Source organism: Equus asinus, chromosome 24 (assembly GCF_041296235.1).
Source record: "Equus asinus isolate D_3611 breed Donkey chromosome 24, EquAss-T2T_v2, whole genome shotgun sequence".
Taxonomy (NCBI): domain Eukaryota; kingdom Metazoa; phylum Chordata; class Mammalia; order Perissodactyla; family Equidae; genus Equus; species Equus asinus.
The window spans coordinates 45,764,971-45,787,968 of NC_091813.1; the positions used below are offsets into that span (position 1 = coordinate 45,764,971).

The window sequence follows — 22,998 nt, forward strand, 5'->3', positions numbered from 1 at the left end:
TTTTCACTTTAACCATTTATTAACCATCTCATTGATAGACTTCAGCTTTTGAAAACAACTAGGAGTACTCAGTAAACTTCAGCTCCTAAAAATTAATTAAATATTGATTTTTCAAACTTTCTTGTTAAGATTTATGGCCAAGGCCTCAATAAACTCTCTTGCAAGCAAAATAAGTGAGGGCGGTAACTGCTAGCTAAGCTCCCTCTCTGGTAATGATGTTCTCTCTCTCTCTAATTCTCCTTGTAATGTTAGCCATATAAAGGGAAACAGGCCTGGACAAAGGAAAATAGACTCCAGGAAGAAAGTGTTTTCTGCAATGCTTTTGAGTTATTTAACTTAAAGGAATCTAACTTATTTTCACTTCATTTTATATCCCAAAAACTTAAATAGCATTTCTGCCAACCCATAAGTAGAATCTGGAAAAGAGAGCCCTTAAAATTTTGGGACTGTTGGCAAGAATCACTTCAATGATCAACTGTATATTTCTGTAATACCATTATTTTGAAAGGTAAAATCTCAAGGAAGGAGCTGTATTTTTGTTGCTTTTATCCCAATTTGTGTGTGTGAGTAACAGTAAATACAAGAGATACTATTGTTATAAAGTTGTAAAGTCTGCATGTCCAGAACCCGGGTTTCTTGTGTTATTCTTAAAAATAGATAGATGGGTAGATGATTAGATAGATAGATAGATAGATTTTAAAATATACTTTTCTTTTTTAAAACAGCAACTGTTGCTTAGATTAATTTTATCCTGCCGCACATGCTTCCTGGAGGCATATGGTTTGGGGGTTGCCATACAAAGCTGTTCTGGAGCTTTCCCTGAGAACAGAGCACTGTGTTTGTGATTTAACCGTTTCTTGTTAGCAGCAGACAGTGTATCATCGACTCTGGAACTCTGAGATGTAATCATGGTCTTTCACGTTAGAAAACAATACCTAATTAAACTGAGCTTGCAGTTCTGCACTCTCTACCCAAACACTGTCTCCTCTGGTGTTTCATTAAAAAGTGCAGGGCTCCAGCCATGCCCTCAGGGCCTCCACAGTGCACAAGTCCAGGGGCGCCAGCTCCATTGCAGTCTAATGCCACATTGTCCCATGCTCTGTGCTTCTGTTCCCGAGCTCCCTCGGCCTGGGGGAGCTTCCCCACCCATCTGTCCACCCTGTTAGAGAACGTATAACTTTCTTGCACCCTAGCTGTTTACCAGCGTGTGTGGGTATTTAATTCAGATTTCATATCCCAGTCAGTGGCCAGCACAGTGCCAGCCACAAAGCAGGTACTCCACAAATGCCCAGTGAATGAGGAATGAATACATCGATGATGAGCATGTTGAATGCTGGGCCTTGCTGTACAAGCTTGAACACAGATTTAAGGGAGATAATTTTTTCTTTTTTAATTTTAAGCAGCAGCATAAGAGGATGGGGGTGGAATTTGCTTTAGTACCTTTAGAGGTTTTATTTTTTTTCCTTACCCATTATGACTCAGTACTGCTAACTGTGAAAATTTGAGGTAATAGTGACTCTAATATTCTGCCAGCTTTGTAGGCTTTCATCTCAAGATGAGTTCTAAATGAAGTACAAGCCCCAAAGCAGCCAGAAAGCTCTGCATTACATAGAGAGCAGGAGGGAGCCCTGCTTAGTAAGATTCTGATTAATCACCACTTAGTGTCATCTCTGATGAGCTCCCACCTGTTGGCCTCCTAGTGACCTGGAAGTACATAAAAGCACAGGACTTTACTGGGATAAAATGACCCCTGATTGTGAGGTCTGGAACTTTATCTCCTCCTTTCTGGAGGACAAAAATTCTTCTGGTGAACTTCAACAACGAAATCTCTGTTACTGCACTCATCAAGCTGAATAATAATTTTATGTCCATTTCTCCGCCTTTCCAACCAATTTGTTAGGCTCTTGAGGGCAGAAACTGTCTCCCTAGGACCTAGCACAGTTCCTGGCACGTAGTAGGTACTCAACAAGACTTGGTTAATAACAGTCCTGCACTGCTCTCAGCACAGTACAAGCTCACAGAACTGGGAGGGACTGCAGAAAGAATTTATACAATCTCTTCCTTTTCAAGATCAGATCAGTGAGAGCCAGAGAAGCAAAATAAATTGCCCATGGTGACAACATCAGACTACATCATAGGATGCTTTTTTTTTTTTTTTTTTTTGCTGTTTTTGGAATTTTTATCCTCTTAGCCCATACCTCATAGGAAAGCTCCAAGAGGGGCTTGAAATGACCCTCTCACCCCTCAAAAGCTTCTTCTAAATAAATACGCCTTTTATAAATTTCAGAACATTAACCTGAAATACGTATAAAATAGAATTTGGAGGTTCTCACTGGGTGAATTTATTTTGGGGGGGTGGAGCCCATAGTTCTCAAATTCAACTCACAGATTCAACATCTCTCATTTTTCTCTGGGGCCTTTCAGGTCTTAAGTCACAGTTAAGAGGTCCAGCTTCTTATCCTTCATGTAAAACCAAACTATAAAATTAAAATTTCAGTATCTTAATTAAGTCTGTGTAAGTCCACCAAATTAATCTGCAGCAGCAAGCAAAATAAGATGAAATTATAAAGCACAGGACCAGTTTATTATCCCATACTCATGATTAATTCAATAAGCTTTTACTTGCATGTCTAGGTGACAAATATTAAAATCTCCAATTGTCTGTCTGCATTGTGTGAGAAATGGGACTTTCTTTTACCCCTCAACTAGCCTTCTAAAAATCTGGAAATATATTCTCTCCCACGGATGAAAAGTGGGCTTTGCTGCCAGCAAAGTTTGGGAGGAGAAGTGGGCGGCCAAGAGCCAGTGGGCTGAAAGGAGATCAAAAGAACCCAGGATCCCCAGTGTCACACCAGCTCCACAGAGCAGTGTCCTAAGTGGGGCTGTGTGCACGTCACTGGCAGTCTGAGCTGTTAATTTCCTAGCACCTCTCAGTTTAGGGCAAAGTTTCCCTCAGGCCTTGATTTCCTCTTCTGGCTCTCTTTCCCCAGGATCAGGCTGCTGGAGAATGGAACCTCCTGATTAATGTGTCAAGAGTCATAGACTCTCCTTAATGGACGGTCTCTCTGCTTGCTCCGGGCACTGACTCAGCCTGCTGGAGCTGCCACAATGCGTTAAGTTACTAATGAAGGCCGGTGCTCAGGAATGATTTAAGAGCGCCCCAAGAAGAGAGAGCCTTCGGATTCGTTAGCTTCTCCTCAGACTGCCTGCAACCTCTCCCCTGCTCTCTGGCCCAGCGTGTCCCAGTCTGCTAAGCATCTGTGGCCGAAAAGGGAAAAGGCAGATTCCTCCAAATACAAAATGGAGCTTGAACTTCCAGATGAGGCTTTTGTTTTGTGACACGCTTGGCGGACTATTCACGGGCACGAATCTGTCGCTTTGAATGGTTTTCCAAAGCAATTTTCTAAAGTGGATCTTTAAAACACATCGGGATGAATCATTAAAACATTTCAGGATGATGATACTCCTGGAAGGGAGCAGATGCTGAAGCAAATGGAAGGCATCTTATCTGCCTCTAAGTGAGGGGATAAATTTAAGCAGCAAGGCCTCAGAAACCACATCCCTATCAAGGCCCCATCAGGAACCTCTCCACCCGCTCACAGACACATCCTTCTCTAAAAGGCGTCATTGGAATCTTTTACATCATCTCCAAACCCTCTTGAGCCTGAAACACAACCTGGGTGGTGCTGATATATCTCAGGAACCTCAAGGCTTCTTCATCCAGGGACTGAGCAGGGCCCGCCCAAGGCTGGAGATCTATATGCCACCGGGGACCCTGTGAGAGACAGAAAACAGAGGTCGGTGTGGAGGAGGACGAGCTTGGGAGGGGGCGGGAAGGACACAGAGTCATCAGACAGGCCGCCTGCAAAACAAACCTGTCTGCACACGGGCGGCAGGGAGCTGATTTGGAGCTGCTGCCATTAAGGCCACATCAGTCACAGGGAGACAAATGAGGCCTGAGGAAGCCCCGCTACCAGGTTAAGCAGGAGATTGCAAAGGCTCGGGGATGTCTGACTGGAGCTTCTGATCAAAGGCAAACTCAGCTTGACCCCATCAGGCTCTCAATTGCAGCTTGGTATTACACGGTGCCGCTTCCCAACTCTCCTGTCTGCTATGGTTTCCAGAACTTACAGCTTCAGAAATATGGGCCTCCCTAAGGCCAGTTTTAGGCACCATCGTGCCTGAAATCCTTGGAGTGCTTGGGCACCTTCCCTAGCATGGGGAAGCTGGCACCACCAGGGCTGGCAAGGGTGGCCTCCTAGCACTATGAGGCAGCCCCCGCCTTTCAGCAGAGGCCATGAGAAGCTGCCACGAGCAGAGTGGTTAGAGATGAGCCCTAAGCCTTCTTGTGTAGCAAGGGTGGTGGGGTGGATGAAGAGTTGGGGGAAGGCCGTGGTTTGGAAGAATCCAAAATAGGGATCCCTCTAAGTCAAAAGGAAGCGCTAGTCATGAAGTCCTTGCTAGAGCTCAAAGGCTACCACCTGGAACCCTCCTGGAGGCTCACCGTGATCCCAAGGGGAGAGGACTGCTCAGGGTGTAGATGACGGAAGGGTTGGGGCCTGGGAGAAGCCCCAGCATCTGGCAGGGTGAATGTCTCTTGTCAGGAAAGACTTTGGGTGTCCTGGCACAGGGGCTCCCCCAGAAGGGTTGGGATGGGCTTCTAAACCCCCTTTTATGGTGAGGAAGGGAGCGGGGGAGGGTTCTGGGGACAAGAAAAAGGGACCATTCATATAATATATACATTGTTCTTCAGTTAGGTATTGCTATGGTCTGAATGTTTGTGTCCCCCCAAGTTCATATATTGAAATCCTAATGCCCAATGTGTTCATATAAGAGGTGGGGCCTCTGGGAGGTGCTTAGGTCATGAGGGTGGAGCCCTCAGAAGGGGATTAGTGCTCTTGCAAAAGAGACCCCACAGAGCTCCCTAGCCCCTTCCACCATATGAGGACACAGCCAGAAGAAGGCAATTGACAACCCAGAACTTAACCATGCTGGCTCCCCGATCTGGGACTTCCAGCCTCCAGAACTGTGAGAAACAAATTTCTGCAGTTTATAAGCCACCAAGGCTGTGATGTTTTGTGTGGCAGCCCAAATGGACCGATACTGGTATCTTAGTGGGACTGTCTGTCATCCAAAAACGAGCCATGTGAGCAGGCTAGCCCTGAGATGCTTCAGTACAAACGTGGTGTGTTGCTCCTGGAGGGGGTGGCCTAGGTGACTTGGGGCTGAACTGAAAGCCAGGAGGTGCGGGGAGCAAGCAGGTCAGTCAGTGTGAAGCCAGGTATGTGGGCTTGGGGAGGAGGAGCGCGCTCTGGCGTGAGGGTCTGAGGTAAATGCAAACTCTCTAAGTGACGGAGCATTCTTCCAGGCGAGGCGTTACCAGACTCATCGCTGCAGAGTCCTGACAGCCCACAGTCTTAGCGTCCAGACGTGTCTGTCCTGCCTGGCAGTCCTCTAGACTTGGAGAACGCTTCCTGACTCCCCACCCACTGCCTTCTTCTCAGGAACCCTCAAGACAGGGCTGGTTTCACAGGCATGCAAGCTGTGAGGTCTTAGAAGGGCCCGTGCTTGGCCTAATGCTCTGTTGACGCTGTCTTGAAAATCTTCACAATTTTTGAACAAGGGCCCCGCGTTTTCATTTTGGTCTGTGCCCTGCAAATTATGTAGTCAGTCTGCCCTGAGGGGCCCCTTTTCTGGGAAAACAGCCTTTTCATATAGCTGCTCCCATTCTGTGAAGGGTGAACAGACAGAGACTCTAGTCAGGGAGAGCCTGAGACCATTAACTCATGCGTCTTCCCAGTTAACGCTTTCCAGCCCCTATTTCCTTCTTCCTTCTCTGAAGCAGCTGTTGATTACCATTTGGCCAAACCATATTCATGGAGCATCAGGCACTCTGTGCCAGGCACTGGTCAACATGGATATGAGTAAACCCTGGACTCTCCCCAGAGGCACTCACAGCGAGGAGACAGATACTACAGAATAACTTTGATAGAGAAATGCTGAAAGGTGAGGGAGGGCCATTCTTTTCAGGAAACTATTTAGTTATGAGCTCATAAATTATAAGCACATTTAAAGGCAAATGCCTCCTCCCTTCTCCTGGTCACATTCTTGTTGCTTCTTCGTGCAAGCTTATCTAGGCCTAAGATTGAAAGCTCCCCACGTCACTGTCGGGGAACCACTCACAAGTGCCCCAGCATCTGGCCCGGGAGCCTCTTGATGGAAACAATAAAGTTCCATCGTTACGGTTTTCTTCTAAATCAAGGATCAGCAAACTTTTTCTATAATGGGTCAAATAGCTAGTATTTTAGGCTTTGCAGGCTGTACAGTTCCTGTTGTAACTCTTCACCTCCTGCTGTAGCTCAAAAGCAGCCACAGACAATAAGTAAACAAACGGTCATGGCCGTGTGCCAGTGAAACGCCATTTACGAAAACAGGCCGCAGGCTGGATTTGGCCTGCCAGGCGGTAGTTTGCTGACCCCTGCTCCATTTGATTCTAATCTGAAGTAGACCAGCCCAGAAGAGAGTGTTTACTTGAAATAATGCAAGAGAGACAGATTATGATATCTAGATTATAAACGACTTTGTCATCCAGGTGACTTGGGTAAATATCAGTCCAGGGTCCCAGCAGGATCCAGTGGGCTCCTTCCAATCGGCTAATTTGGGAAGCATTTAATAGAGAGGCTATTTACAAAGGTGTGGGCGGGGTTTAAGGAAACCTATAAGGAATAATGCAATACCTGTGGCTGGAACACCAGAGAGCCCTCTGAAACCCCAAGCCTGAAGGAGCAAGGAGGGGGAGGAATTCGTGAAACCCAAGAGGGTAACCGTATGGAGAAGGCCTTTAACAGAGGAACACAGCCAATCCCATCACATCCAGTCCTATTGCATACCCGCCCTAACTGTCACACCCAACAGGAAGGCAGAGAAAAGGGAGGCTGTGGTTGGTCCAGGCAGGTGAGCCTCCTGGGGTGCAGAGCAGAAGGAGCAGGGTGGAGGGTGGATCTGGAGGGGCAAATGGAAGGTCTCCTGCACAGCATCCTTTGGAAAGAGGCCGTGAGACTTGACCAGGGAGTGATTCATTCATTCAGCGGGCACTGTACCTCGTGCCACACTCTGTAAAGCAGTAAAAGCAATGAAGTGTTGCAGGGGCTCTAACAGAAATCTCTAGAGGGCATGATGGGGTCTGTCTGTCCCCAGCAGGCTTCAGCTGAAATGTCAAGGAGATGGAGGACCCAAGTAGTAATAAATAAATGCCAGAAAATACAAATGCAGATTGTGGGAAGCAGTCTCCACTGTGAGAAGCCCAAAAGCTTCATTAAAGACACACCTTAAGCACAGTCGAAGCACTTAACCTGGGCTAACGGGCAAAAGTAACCTTCCAGATCAATAACGGTGAATCCATATGGGAATCAATATAGTGAAACTACAGAGTTATCTTAAGGGTCCACAAATAATATCTTTCTTGCAATCTGATATTTCTCATTTCCAACTCGGTGCTGACCACAAAGAAGCTAACCACAGCAGCTGGAATAGTGAATAGTACAAGTTGAGGGGTCTCCGATGGGGACATAGAGAAACACACGGCAAAGAGGCGCCCTCAGAAGCGCTCTGGCTAAATGCTTTGGATGAGCTCTTTAAGAAACATTTCACATAAAGCAATGTTCTTATTGGAATCCATCTGACAGCAGTTCGTGGTTATTTCCCCAAGGAAACCACTAGCTTTTATCATCTCTTTCAATTATCATTTGTCTTAATTCTCTAGTGCACACATCAATGCTTGTCCTTCCAAAACTCCCACAAACAGAATTCTCGGAGTACCTGAAAACACCAATGGCCAGTGTTTAATAATAGAACAAGGCAAAAAAGACATCTTTTACTTAAAAAAAAATTATCATTATGATTTTACCCCAAACAATTCCCTAAATGCCAGGGTACACTATTATCCATGTGCTCCAAACATCAAGTGGCCAGAACGATGCTACCCCTACCAGTCCCAGGGGAGGTGGGAGTGTGGATTCCTAGTCCTGTCTGCCGCCCCCACTTCCTCTTCAGATGGGTAAAGGAGCAGCTTAAGCAGAAGGTGGTGGAGGTACCATCACTGGGGGCCAGTCTGTCTGTCCCCAACAGGCTTGAGCTGAAATGTCAAATTGAGCATACACAATGAGCTGCAGCCACGTTCCTGAGCCTCTGCAGGGACAGGGTCCTTCTAGTCCTTTGCAGCCTGTGGTCCTGCCTGCTAAACCACCAGGCCACTCAAACAATGAGCCCCTCCCCCAGCACGGATGAGCATCTCAGGGAAGCCAGGGTCCCAGATTTCTCAGGAAAGAAAGCAGCCCCCCTTTTGTTTGTGAAGGCTTCATCTGGCACTTTCTCCAGGAAATGTGTGTTGAAAAATGAGCTGGCTTCTTCTAGTGAGGGGCAAAGGTTTTGATCACATAGAGAAAATTTCCGAAAATTAAGATTAAGGACAGCAGAAGATTCTATACACAACTAACTCATGTTGTTTGCGGGATATTTTGCAGACATCTCAGATTCTGCTTCCCAAAGGGTAAAAAAGGGCTTCCTGAGCCAGTCCAATGGGGTGCACAGAGATGATGGATCCGGCTCAGAAAGACTGCAGCAAACACAGCCATGGGGCTTTTGGATATTTTTATAATTTATGATTTCAGCATTAAATTTGTTTCTTGAAAAAAGAAAATGATTCTTTCAAGCCAAAGAAAGTAAATTCCAAAATTTTACTATTGAAAGATAATGCACCAGGCCGGCCTGGTGGTGCAGCGGTTAAGTTCACACGTTCCACTTCAGCGGCCTGGGGTTCACTGGTTCAGATCTCGGGTGAGGACCTATGCACCACTTGATAAGCCATGCTGTGGCAGGCGTCCCACATATAAAGTGGAGGAAGATGGGCACTGATGTTAGGTCAGGGCCAGTCTTCCTCAGCAAAAAGAGGAGGATTGGCAGCAGATATTAGCTCAGCACTAATCTTCCTCAAAAAAAAGATAATGCAAAAAATAAAGCAATCTTTTAAAATACTCTTTTGCCTACCAGCCTCCGCTTATGCACATAATAGAAATATATCAATTCAAGATGATAAGCCCCAAGCAAAAGTGGTTATGTTAAAAGAAAAAATTATAGAAAAAACCAGACCCACCCATGACCTAGAAAAGAGTGACATCGATTCTGCCTTGTGCAAAAGCTTTCTTTGTCTTGAAATTTGGAATAACAGCTTCCTTCTTCACAGGCAGTTTCCCCCACATCCATGAATGACCTCACGTAGCCCACATAGAAACTGTCAAATTAAGAACAGTGCCACCATGAGTTGTACAAGCAAGTTTTGTACAAGCCTTTTTTTACTTTTTTGGAGGGGTATAAAAACCAAATATAAAATAAGCCAAAAGAAGGAGTCAAATGGTCCATTCTTCTGCGTTTCAATGCTCCAGTTCTTTGGCGATGAAATTGTATGATGAGTGATTTAAATGATCAGTTTCTTTATTTTGATGGATAATTGGTAGAGTTTTGGGATATTTTTATAAAGTTTCAGTACTCCCAAATGTACATTCCCACAGCTAGCAACCTCCCGAAAGCTTTTAGAACCAGCAATTTTCTGCTGGGAGAGACGGCTAACAATTGATTCTCTGCGTTATGGTTGTGCCCATGGAAAAGAACGAGGTTGTGAGTCCTTGACCCAAACTGAACAATACGCTGAGCATGTGTTGATATGTTGATGTTGGGGAAGCCTAAGCTTTCAGGGAGAAACAAACCCCAAACAAGCAAAATATATTTATTTAGCAATTTTGCTGCAATTTTGTGCTAATTAAGAGCATCTGTTAGTGGGCAGGAAACAATGATTGAAGGAAATTGTTTATTCCTTTTTAGAAGGAGAGGGGGGTTTGTGGAAGTGGATGGGGAAGGAGGAGGCACGAAATGGCTCCCCGTGCAAAACATGAATCCGGGCAGAGCTGAGAGGTGAGATCAGCCACTAGCTTTCTGTAATGCCCTTGGATAATAGTGGATTTAGGTCTTTGCTTGCGAGTGACTAGGGCTCTGAGAGGCCCTGGGGCGGCAGCTGACATGCTTTCCCTCAGCGTGCTCCTGTGACCGGCCTTTTTCTCAGGGTCAGCTCTGCTTCAAAACAAGCAGGGTCAATTACACATTTTGTGGCGATCTGCAAAATTCAGGTACTGCGTGAAAAAATTGCTTAAAAAAAAACCAGAATCTGGGTTTCAGTTCTGGGTAGGATGGATAAGCACAGGCCCAGCCCGTGTCTTGCACTGAATGCAGCAAGACAACCGGGACGGAAGGCATGGAGCAGTTAGTTATTTGAGGAATCTGAAAAGTAAATACTAGCAGGCAGACGTGAGGAAGACTAGAATTCAAAGTACCACTGAACCACAGTGGAGTCACCATTGGTTTGTCTTCCGGCATCCCCCTCCTGCCCCCGAGTCAGGCAGCCTCGCACTGGAAGTGGCCGTTGGCGTCAGGAGAAGCCCTCTAGTCCAGGCTCAAGGAGGGAAGGGGTCTCCGACCGCTCAGAGAGAGCAGGGAAATCCCGCATTTTCCCCCTCTCCTTTTTGCTTTTTCCTTTTCTCCTTTCTTGCATCCCAACTCCCAGGCAATCCAGCTGGGGTGGTGGAAGATACAGCCAGGCCGCAAGGACCAAAAACTCTGAGGTAAGGGGAGCTTCCTCTCTGATCTGAGGCTGTGGCCCCAAGAGGATGGAGTGAACCCCTCGATGAGTGTTTCCCGTCTCTCTTCTCCTGATCTTGGCTGGGGACTCAGGCACCGTCACAGGAAGTGAGCAGCGAAGCATGGGCAGAGCAGGGGTGACTAAAGCCCAACCTTTATGGCCAGAGGTTCAGACACGTCAGCGAACTGGATACTGGGAAAATCACGGAGAAGGAAAGCAAGGCCATCGAGTAGTTTATGAAGTCCTGGGCTCACACCTGTACTGCACGGAAATGGACCTGATCCTGGTTAGCTTATCCAAGACTTTGAGAACTGAGCTAACAGACACACCTCCGCCCGGGTCCCAGAGCGGCCACTGGGTGGCGTGTATGTGGGACAGATCTGAAAAACACTGCGAAGTCTTTGAAAACAGAACTGATATTGAATCACAATCTTCAGAAGCTGGCTGGAAGTTGAGGCCTGAACCCAACCGAGTCAATCGCCTGTGAAAACAAATATATCAACATTATGTGTAGTATTTAAACACAACTCAGAGTCTCGTAATAAAATACACAAGATGTCCAGATACAGTCCAAAACAACTCAGCATATGAAGAATCAGGAAAATCCCAATTAGTGTGGGGAAAAGGCAATCAACAAATGCTAATGTAGACATGACGCAGTTGTTGGAATTATTCAAGAAAAACTTAAAAGCAACTATTACTCCAAGAAGTAAGGGTGTACACTCTTGAAACCAATGGAAAGATGGAAAGTCCCAGCAAAGAAACAGGAGTTACAAAGAGCCAAATGGAAATTTTAGAACTGAAAAATTCAATAACCAAAATAAAAATTCCAGTGGATGGACTCAATAGCAAAATGAATATGACACAAGAAAGAGTCAACGAACTTGAAGCTAGATCAACAGAGACTATCTGATCTGAACAACAGAGAGGAAAAATCATTAAAAAAAAAAAAAAAAAGAAAGCCTCAGGGGCCTGTGGGACAATATCAAAAAGTCTAACATGCAGTCATTGGAATCCAAGGGAAGGAAGAGAAAGAATGCAGTGCATAAAAAAATATTTACAGAGATAATGGCTGAAAGATTCCCAAATTTCACAACAGACATAAACCTAAAGATGCAAGAGGCTCAGTAAAGTCCTAACAGAAAGACTCAAAGAAATTCAAAAAAGCTGAGTCTCTATTAATCTTGGGATAGACTCAATAGTGGGCCAGGGTCGAAATGGCTAGTTGGAAAAGGCACGGCCAGCCCAGCCCATAGGGCGCCTCTTACTCTGAAGCCCTCTCTCTCTCACGGCCCAGGCCCCCTCTCCAAGTCCATCTGCTAAATGTCTCTGGCAGCAGACAGCATGCATGCTGAAACCCCAATCCAGAGCAGCATTTTGAACGCCTCCCCCATCAATCTGCCGCCTCTGCATCATTACACATAGCGTAGGCTGGGAGGCAAGGGAACCAGAAATCAAATCAACTCTGACAAGAAAAAAATGCACCATCATTCAAGCAGGCCCTGATAACTTTTAGGAAGGAAGTGAAAAAGGAGAAAACAAAGGACAAGGAGGAATAAGCACTCAGCTCTAGATTTATTGTCTAAGTTATCCTGGTAAGTTGGAAAGAAAGGCCAAACAATTTTGAGTTGGTTTTTGTTCTTAAACGGACATCTCTAAATTCACCACGTTTTCTGTGTGTATCAAAATTGCTCAAGCCTGGGTGAGATTGAAACACACAAGGGGATGGCGAAGAGAATAAGACATAATGTATTTTAGGTTTTTATCATACACAGTAAAAAGAGAAGCCGAATTCCTGGAATAGATCCCGTGAAATGTGGAGGCTTTCATGATGGAGAAACAGACAGCGTCTGTGTACACAGTAGGCACTCAAATGTCAAATCACAGATCTCACTGAGGTAACATCATCCAGGAAAGGAGAGAGGAGTTTCATTTGTCTCATGAAATTAAGAGTATATAAGAATGTCTGCATAAGAAAGCAAATAGGAATTTAGAAACAGCATTAACCACATTTCTAAGGACTCTCTCTCTCTCACACACACACACACACACACACACACACACACACACCACTCCACATATATGCACATCCTATTCAAAACATATAAGGTGCCCAGACTTTCTGGGGCTCAGAATCCACATCAATCTTCTGTGAGTTCATGTTTAGTTAGAAAACTTCAGCCAGTTAACATGCCCCAAACATTTACCGGCTCCCAAAACATCAGCCTCTTGGGATCGAAGGCCTACAGCACCCCCATAAACCATTTCAGGGATCCTTGGATCCTAAGTCACTGCCGAAGCCAAAGGAGAAGTGGAGTCAGCAGGTGGGGAGAGCAGAAAAACCACCATGAGGGAGGGAGTGGAATGGAAAAAGGAAAGAGTATAAAAGGGGAGCATGAGAGGAAAGTGGGGGCTGCTCCCCCAATACCTGCATAGCCATCTATATCCTCCCCACAAGTTCACCTGGGACCCAGGTTTGTCCATAATGGGTACCAGGGCCTCTTTGGTGGCTCTCAGCCCACCTCAGTCCCCAAACCTCATGCCAAACCACAAGACTCCCCAAGAGTTCCGTCACTGTGATCCTGAAGCTGCCAGGCCCATCCATGCAGCCGCCCCATTATCCTCCCAGTCTTACAGCCTCTAATGAGGTTCTGTGGTGCAATGTTGAATAGAAAGCCTGTCAGTGGTAAAGCTCAGTGCTGCCGAGCAGTTTTACAGGGAAAGTATTTCAGTTCTAGAAATGGTTGCACACAACTATGTATGTGTGTATTTCTCAGTTTTGAGGACACATTCACTCATTATTAACTAACTCTTTTGTCATTTGCATATTGTCCATATTGCCAGGTCTCTGGCCCTTTTGATTGGGATAAAGCATTTGGCTGCCTGAGTGAATCCTACTGACAATTAGAGATAAGACTCTGGTTCTGGGACATTCCTCACATGATTTTATATTTATAGAACATTCTTCTGTCTGAATGCACTATAAGTTATAGTGCCTGACACGTAGGAGCAGCCCAATAAATTTTTTTTTTCCTTCTGTGGGAAGCTGCCAGCAGCGTAAAACCAGGCAGAGAGAGCTGGCTGGAGAACTCAGGAAACAAAAGCACTTAAGCCTCAAACCTAAATGGAAGGAAAGATCTACAATCTTTATCTCTAAGTGGCCCTTTTCAGGGACATGAAGAATTGCTGAAGGACGCAGACCTTTGCCAAGGTCAATTCTTAGTGGGTTTGCTGCTGTGTAACTCTCTGGATTCAGGGTTCTTTGGTGAATGAGCATGAGAACCTCCAAGGTTAGAAGCAGAGCTGTCAGAGTGGCAGCTGACCTTGGCCCAGTCCTCTTTCCCCAGTTGAGACTGGAAATAACGAGAGGAAAGGGGACAAATTACAAATAAATATAGCTGATCCAAGCTGATGAAACTTTTGACCATATTTCTTAATTATATGAGAAAGGAGGACTAACATTCCTTGCATTAAAGAAAAACAAACTTCCATGACGAAGAGCTTAAAGGTTATAGAATCCAGAAGACAGAAACTATTTCTAGCTTTAAATTTTACTTGTTTTGTACTTGTAGAGAATCATTATATTCAAAGAGAGCTTAAGGATAATCTAGACCAACTCCTTGACACGATAATTAAAGAAAATGAAGCTCAGAGAGGTGAAATGACATGCGAAAGTCACATAGGTGGGAGGAGGCAGGGGCATGACTCAGACCCAGTCCTCCAGGCTGCTAGTCCCATACTTGCTCTGCTGTATCATGCTGTCTCCATCCCAGGTCTCAGAGTTTTATCTTCTCCATACCTAGTTTTCCTGTTAATATAGCCATTACATGCCCAATATAGCAACTGCAGAAGAGACCCCCTGGTAAAAACCACAATGGCCGTTTTTCACTGACACACTCATCGATGCAATGGAAACAAATTTATGAAATTTCTGTTTGTTCCATAAGATGTGGAACACACTAAAAAGTTCACCAGCGGCTCTGAAAATGTCATAGATGACAAATCCTCAGTGAGTTAAAACGGAGGATTAGAATGTGTCAGGGGAAAGGATTCAGGCCTGTCTGACAAAGGCAGTGGTATATCTAAGTTGAGGCAGGGTCAGCCTGAGTCCCTGAATGAGAGCAAGAAGCTGAGATCTTGACTCTCAGCCCCACCAACTCACATTGGACATGTAGCATGAGTGAGAAATAAAAGTTTATTATTTTAATACACTGAAACTTGGGGATGTTTGTTACTGCAGCATAACTTAGCCTATCCTGACTGGTACAGGTACCTAAAAGGCACTGGGTAAATATGGTTATCGTTATTATAAATGCATCCTCACAGAACCTTCCCAATGTCCCACCACCAGAGATTGAATGGTAGGCTAGAACAGACCTTTGGTCTTATGAAGGCTCTCACATGGGGAAAGAAAAGAAGTCTAACCAAAGATAATTCACTGCCAAGATAAGACTCAGAGAAGTTAGAGAAGTGCTCAGATAAAGACCATAAGGACATTCTGATTACAAAACAAATCCTACTCTCTGGTCTGTTTCCTACGTACCTCCTGCCCCTAACATTTTGTGCCAGTCATTTTCCTCCTTCCAAGAATTCTCTCCCTTATTCATTAGTCAGTTCAAATTCCACTTATTCTTCAGGGTCCAGTTTTAGCCCCACAGCCTTCCCCCAAATCTCCTAATCACTCAAGCCTCTACTATGCACAAAATAAACTACACAAAGCAGATGTTTCAGCACGTATTGCTTGTACTTTTCATTTTATACTTAATCAAACGTTTGGAATAACATGTTTCAGATGCGCCAATCTTATCTCACCAGACTACAAGCCTTCTGAGGACACCTGTGTTTCACTTCTTCCACAGTCCCCCACAGAGATGATTCAAGGCACATTTTTACATGGATTTAAATGCCAGGGAGAAAAGAACATGATCAAATTCTTGGGATTGAGAACAATTTTTTTATTACTTTGGAAGGAAGTAGGGAAATTCACTAGCTGAGCTGTATAGTAATACCTTAATCTAGCTAAATATAAATACTATTTATTTAGGTGGAAATAAATTATTATAAACCTTAAATGTCTTTGATCCAGGTTTATTCAAATTAAAGTAAAACCAGAGATAAGTAGTTTAGCAGGAACCCTGAGAGAAACTGTATGAAAGCACTGTTGAGAATTTAAAACATTTCATTAAAAATTAACATTGGTTTTGATAGATTAAAAGGTTAATAAATATCTACATACCAGTTATAAAATTTAAGCTGAACCTGAACATATTCTATACCTGAAAATCATAAAGTTAGGTTTTATCCAAACCCATTTGTTAAGAAGAGCACAGAGCTTTTCAGGAACATTGAAAGTTTGTTTTCATAACTCCAAAGACTGTTGGCATGTAACATTGAAACTATAAATATTTGTTACTCTAACTTTAACTTATTAAATGCAGAAATATGGACTGTTCAGGTAAAGGTGGAGCTGTGTTTGCCATGGAAGGTGGATCCCACAATGCCTTGCAGAGATGGACTTTCTGATCATAATCCCTCTGACCTAGTTCGACTCATTCCACCTCTACAACATTGCTGTGCAGATTCTCTTAAAGGTAAGCATATGCATTCCTCCTTGTTGGAATTTATTTTACAAATAAAATAAAGTAACTCCAACATACGTTAAAACATGGTGCACAATTTTGATTTTCTTTGACATGTATTACAGTAGAAGCACTCTTAACCTGTCTCTACAAAACCAACTTGTCACATTAGCGGACACTCAGCATCTTCTCGTCCTGTGCCTTCCTGCTGCTACCAGTTCAGTCGTGTTTTCACCAAGAGATGTTTGGTTTGTTCCCAAACCAGTTTATATCAGTTGTATGAGTTATTGAAATTTTATAATTTAATTAAAATTTAGGTGAACTGATGAAATCTGTGCACAGAAAAAAGCAGGTTCCCTTTCCTATAAAAGCCAGGCCAATTAAAAGCTAGGTGCTATTTCGGAATACTGTTGTGTTAGGTATTGGTGAAGTCACTGTAAAAGAGAATCGCAAAATCACTAAAATCTGGAGGTGTTCTGCACTCGGACTGCTTCTCAGTGTCAAGTTCTTGCTCCACTTTGAAGAACCCCAAACTGCAAATGGCGAGTGCTGAAGTTCAGATGGGTTTTTGCAAGAAAGACCAGAACTCCAGCCAGCAGCCATACTCACAACAGAAGATTAACAAACAAATGTGCACGCATATGTTTTAAGTTAAAATAGACTGTGCGTATACTCTTTGCAATTTGCTATTTTAACTGCCTCTATATAACTGACCAATTACCAGGAATTGGTGATTTTGGATAAGAGGCTTCTACTCAGCTTGCTAAAGACACGGTTGTAGAGATTCCACAAGAGCATAGCCACAGACAGGGCAAAGTTATTAATCCACTGAGATGCTGACTAATGTTGGTGTGTAGCTGGAGAAATATTAACATAAAGCAGGACTGTGGACAAGGCGAGAGACTGGAAGAGATGACCTATAACTTCCTTTATGTTTATTTGCACAAGAATCTATGAATTTCTCCACCTGTAGAGTTTTTTTCTTAGCATTCAACATTTTCATAGCATATAACAAGCACTTATTTACAAATGAAATATAAAAATGAATAGCATGGAGGAACCATTGGCTACTATTCTGAAAACAACATGCTGTTCCTCAACATGTAGCTTAAGGGGACCATGGAGAGCAGAACTGGCCATCAGAAGGATTGCACATCTCGGCACCACATCTCAGCACCGGGCCAGGCCTGGGGTGGTCCTGACTCTACAAGCTGTCGGCCAAGATTCTGGGCTCCGCCACCTGAGGGCTCCCAGTGAACAGTGAGGTGACTCTGGGAGAGAAAAGTCCACCACACTGGGGCAGCTCTCCGTTAAAGGTGGACACTAGCTATTGAAGCATCTACCCCAACTTTAGGAATCAACCGTCCTAGTCACACTGATGTGTCTTAACCTGGCACGCAGGCCTCCCTGAGTGGTCCTTCACAGGGGACCTGTGGTGGGGGAGGCTGAGGTATCTGTGTGCTGAAAACTCCTTTGAGTGACTCTGAGCCACTTCTGGACTAAGAATTCAGGGCTTCATGAGGGCCACAGACCTCCTGAAATCACGCACAAATGAATGTGTGTGCAAACAGATGTTCCGTGTTCTGGAACGCTTGTCTATAGCTTCCATCAATTGCTTTCATCAAATTTTTGTAACTCAAACAATCACTGTTCTGAAATCAGTGCAAGTCTTCACCGCCCTGCTTGTCTACACAGTCCAGAGGGAATCTGAGAAGAAGCTGAACATCAACTTTCCCCCTACAGAGCCTTCCTGGTGTATTTCTCTCTTTCTCGCTCTGATTTTTTTTCCTCCAAACGCCAATCTGTTCCTATTTCTTCACTTCTATTTTTACATTTAAAAATTTTGGTTTCAAAATAACTATAATCTAAGAACTTCTCAGATAAAAGACACAGAAAATTAAATTTGCAATTTCCCTTACCCCCTTCTCCCATTCGTATGGTTTTACTGTTAAAACATTTTTTTAAAAGATTTTTTATTTTTTTCCTTTTTCTCCCCAAAGCCCCCCAGTACATAGTTGTATATTCTTCGTTGTGGGTCCTTCTAGTTGTGGCATGTGGGACGCCGCCTCAGCGTGGTTTGATGAGCCGTGCCATGTCCGCGCCCAGGATTCGAACCAACGAAACACTGGGCCGCCTGCAGCAGAGTGCACGAACTTAACCACTCGGCCACGGGGCCAGCCCCAAAACATTTTTTTAAAAGAAACCTTACAAGTACTTTTGATCTGTTTTTCCTATTAAGTTAATGACTTGACCAAACATACAGGCCTTTATTTTAATTATCAGCATCCTGGTTTGCCTATATTTTTAAAATAACAAATTATATAGTATTTTTTTTTCCTGTTCCTTGTCTCAACACGTCACCATTACAAGGAAGGATACAATGCTGTATGTGTTAAACAGGCTCCAATCTGTGCTGGTGGTTTGGTTTTATAAATAAGAACATGCCTTCTGCAGGAGTAAGGCCCAGGCATTCAGATTTTCCAAAACAGTTCTCTGTATCCAGGGTATCCAAATAAATTCAAGCACTTCGATTTCAAAACTGATGTAGCTATCTGATTGAGGTGAATGTCCTCTAAGTGCACATTAGCTAAATAAGCCATTTTTTACTGTTTCTGTACAAAATGAATATTCACTATTCAAAAGAACATTCTCTATCATAATTATATAATCAGTTCAAATTTGTTCTTAAGCAATGTAAGGCATGCTTGAAATTCCAACTTGACAAAATAGCTATAATTAAGCTTTAAATGTATTAGTTGACTTGGAAAATATCTAAGATGCCTTAATAGCAAACCTAAAATCTATAGTAATCAGCATATTTTCCTGAGATCTAGATTTCAGCATGGAGATGGCCATAGTATAGAATAGAAACAATACGAAATACGACCTCAGCCGACCTGGGTTATAATCTTTATTTACCTTGAACCAGTTATTTAATAGATTCTCTCTTGGTGGAATGGAAATAACATCCAATTCACTCATAAGGCTATTATAAGAACCACTTGGGATAACAACAGAGGAAGCCTTTGTACGCTGGGAAGAGTTGTATAAAAGCAAGGTATTGGTTATAATTACTGTTCCCTTTAACACGAATGCCCTCCAAAATGTATAGGATGCTCCCTCCACACAAGTCATTAGGAATGAGGTGACAAAGGTCATGCGAATGAGAATGAAGGCAAAAAGATGAACCAAGGTAGCTGAAGTCCTAAGCAGAAGAAAAACTCACTCTTATAAGAGGTGCAATGGGCTGACAGGTGCTTGGCCACATCTTTTCACAAACCCTTGGAGCTCTGTGTCAGTGCTTTATGCTACAAGCTGATGCCCTAGGAGGCCAGCAAGCTCCCAGTGATTGCAGCTTGGAGTTCTCCCGTATCTGGCAAACAGCAAGTTCCTGGGTTCCTAATGCAGCGTTGCATGTCTGACCAGTAGCCAGGGGACCACTCCTGAGAGGCCAAGCCAAGGGCTTTCTAGAGAAGCACACACACGGCCTCCACTCTTATGCTGGACATGCCCATGCCCATTATCCAGCACCATCGGGGGGATCCCAGGGCTCTCTCACAGTTAATTTGTCTTATCTGAACAGAGCAAAGCCTGTAGTTTGACACCTGTCATTCATTCCATGGGTTTCTAGGAATTTTTTTCAACGGAGATATAATTCACATACTAGAAAAGTTACCATTTTAAAGTGAACAATTGAGTGGCTTTTTATTTATACATAGATTGTGCAACCATCACTCTTATTTAATTCCAAAGTATTTTCATCACTTCAAAAAGAAACTCCATTCCCAGTAGTGCTCACTTCCCATTCTCCCCTCTCCCCAGGCCCTGGAAACCACTAATCTCCTTCCTGTCTCTATAGATTTGCCTCTTCTGTTTATTTCATTAAAACGGATTGATGCAATATATCACATTTTGTGACTGTTTTCTTTCATTTAGCATAATGTTTTCAAGGTTCATTCACGTTAGCATGTATCAGGACTTAATTCTTTTTTATAGCTGAATAATATTCCATCATATGGATATACCACATTTTGTGTCTCCATTCATCAGTCGATGCACATTTGGGTTGTTTCCAACTTCTGGCTGTTATGAATAGCGCTGGTATAAACATTCATGTACAAGTTTTGTATGAACATATGTTTTCAGTTCTCTTGGGTATATACCTAGAAGTGCAATCGCTGGGTCATTTCCAGGCACTCTTTTTTTTTTTTAAGATTGGCACCTGAGCTAACATCTGTTGCCAATCTTCTTTTTTTTTTCTTCCTTTTCTTCTTCTTCTCCTCAAAGCCCCCCAGTACATAGTTGTATATTTTAGTTGTGGGTCCTTCTAGTTGTGGCATGTGGCATGCCACCTCAGCATGGCTTGATGAGCAGTGCCATGTCTGCGCCCAGGATCCAAACTGGCGAAACCCTAGGCTGCCAACACAGAGCGTGTGAACTTAACCACTCGGCCATGGGGCCGGCCCCCTCCAGGCAGCTTGAATCCTACTGTTCATGTCAGCACCCTCAGTGTGAACACATTTCCATGGCAGACAGAAGGAAATATAGCTCCCCAGGGATCTCAAAAGTCAAAGGAGGAAATGAAGACATGTATGAAGGAAAAAGGGATTCTGCATGAAGCAATATATTGCTGCTCCCAAAATGCTCTAATAATGTATTTCCCCTACACCATAAGACAGCAGGAACCATAGCTAGGATGAGGGACCAGCACTGGACCTAAGGTGGCACGATCCTCCTCATAACAAGAACAATGAACACGTAATGAGTGTTTACTATCCCCGAGGCCCCGTGCTGAGCACATTACATGTATTGTCCAACAGTGGAGAGGATGAGGGAAACGTGACTTTTGAAAATAAACACTGATTGCAGCCAATCGTGCCTTCCTGTCACAGCGTCATAACTCATCTCCAGGCCAGACCTGGAAGGAGAGAGGCGAACAGAGGAAGCCAAATTGCCTGAGCAAGAAAATGACATGTATTTGGGATTTGCTGGATGTAAGCTCAAGAGAGCGGGTGGGCAGTGGGGGTTTGAAGGCTTGAAAATGGAAGAAAGGGATTGATGGGTAGAGAAGAGAAGGCAAGAGTCTAAGAAGAAAATACAGCCAGTAAGAAAACCCCAAAGGGCAAGAAAACTTTAAGTAATCAATTTTAAGTTGATTTCTGTTTTGAACTGCATTGATATCTCCCTCTATTACCCTAAGACCTTCAGTAAGGCCTGTGTTGGTGTCACTCTGGGAGATAAAAGAAGCGGGCAATACAGGGCAGAGAGGAGAAAGCAGTGGCTAGAGGTGAAACTCTGAGCCAGGAGGAGGAATTCACAGAGAGTGACCAGAAAACGGAAGCCCTGGACATTGTCAGAATATTTGAGGGGAGGAAAGGTACCGGACCTCTCATAGCACATGGCTCAAGACATTTCAACTTAAGTATTAAGGGAAAGGGTGACCCCAGACGCTGGAAAAGATGGGGTCATCTGACTGTCATAATATAATCTGCCCAACAATCTGATACAGTTGTGCGTCACTTAACTACGGGGACACATTCTGAGAAATGCATCATTAGGCCATTTCGTCATTGTTTGAACATGATAGAGTGCACTTACACAAGCCTAGATGGTATAGCCTACTACACACCTAGGCTATATGGTACTAATCTTTTGAGACCACCATTGTATATGCGGTCCATCGTTGACCAAAACGTTGTTATGCAGCGCATTACTGCACATGTGTTAGAAAAGGTGAGTCACAGGCAGTAGTAAGCAAACACCAAGATTTAAACCACTTTAGCATTCATTCTGTGGCAATGGCCTCAAAACAAAGACCTTGAAGGCTTTATGATGACATCTCCATGAATGGTTAGAGAGGACCCAATCATTTTCTGTGTCCCTGTTGGAAGTCTAGGACTATTCTTCTTAAGCTGCAGGAAAACTCTAGCACAAGAGTCTTGTGGATTCGATTGTGTCCACCTCCACCTGGAAAAGTCACAGTTAAGTGGCCTTGAAGCCACTTCCACAGCAGGGGTTGGCAAAGGTTTTCTGTAAAGAGCCACATGGATAGCCAACTGGCATGGCCACTTCGCATGATGTTTGTGAGCCAGGAAGAAAATCAAAGATATAAGTAGGTACTTATAAGAGAGAGAAGACAAATTTCCACGACATTTTCGTTGATGAAATTCAAAATATAATAATTATTGTGCACAATTTTTTGTACTATAGATCTACCAATGAGAAGAATGGAACTTTGGAGGAGCAAAATGAAGCATTTTGCTTCACTGGTGTTCAAAGTTAGTGTTTCCTAACATGAAATCAACTGCAAGTGTTCATCTATGAAAACCACTGTCATCAGCCATACAAAAATAGGTATGGGCCAGATGTGGCTCACGACCTCTGCAGTGTAGTCACCATTGTCTGAAGCAAAGTCAATGGTGGGTGCTCTGTTCCAAGAGCCTGTAGTGGAAAACCCTGATTCAGAAATTGGAGGCCAGGAATGGACTTGCAAGTAGCTCTTCAAAGATTCAGATGTTCGTCAAACACAACGGTCAAGTACCCCAGTGATTGAAATATCCACTTTTCCAACCAGTATTTACTGAGCACCTACTATGTGCTGGTGCTATCATGGTCACTGGGGATACAATGGGGAGCAGGACAGATGAACTCCCTACCTGCATAGGGGGTGAAACTGCAAAAAGAGTTAAAGAAAGAAAAGAAGCTCAGAGAGTGGGAGTGCCACGGAGAAAA

General features: G+C 43.8%; 1 protein-coding gene across 8 annotated transcripts in view; it reads right to left on the bottom strand.

Moving 5' to 3' along the window:
• Window positions 1-22,998, bottom strand: part of METTL24 (methyltransferase like 24) — a 134,722-nt gene that overhangs the window by 100,861 nt on the left and 10,863 nt on the right. For 7 of the 8 annotated variants that reach the window (XR_011497875.1, XR_011497876.1, XM_070496680.1 and 4 more), the window contains exon 2: window positions 3,677-3,775. The exons of the other annotated variant lie outside the window; for it this stretch is intronic. Coding sequence is in view for 5 of the 7 variants with exons in the window: in XM_070496680.1 (XP_070352781.1) it covers window positions 3,677-3,775 (99 nt within the window). In the remaining 2 variants the exon portion in view is untranslated. The remainder of the gene's footprint in view (window positions 1-3,676; window positions 3,776-22,998) is intronic. 8 annotated transcript variants of the gene reach the window in all.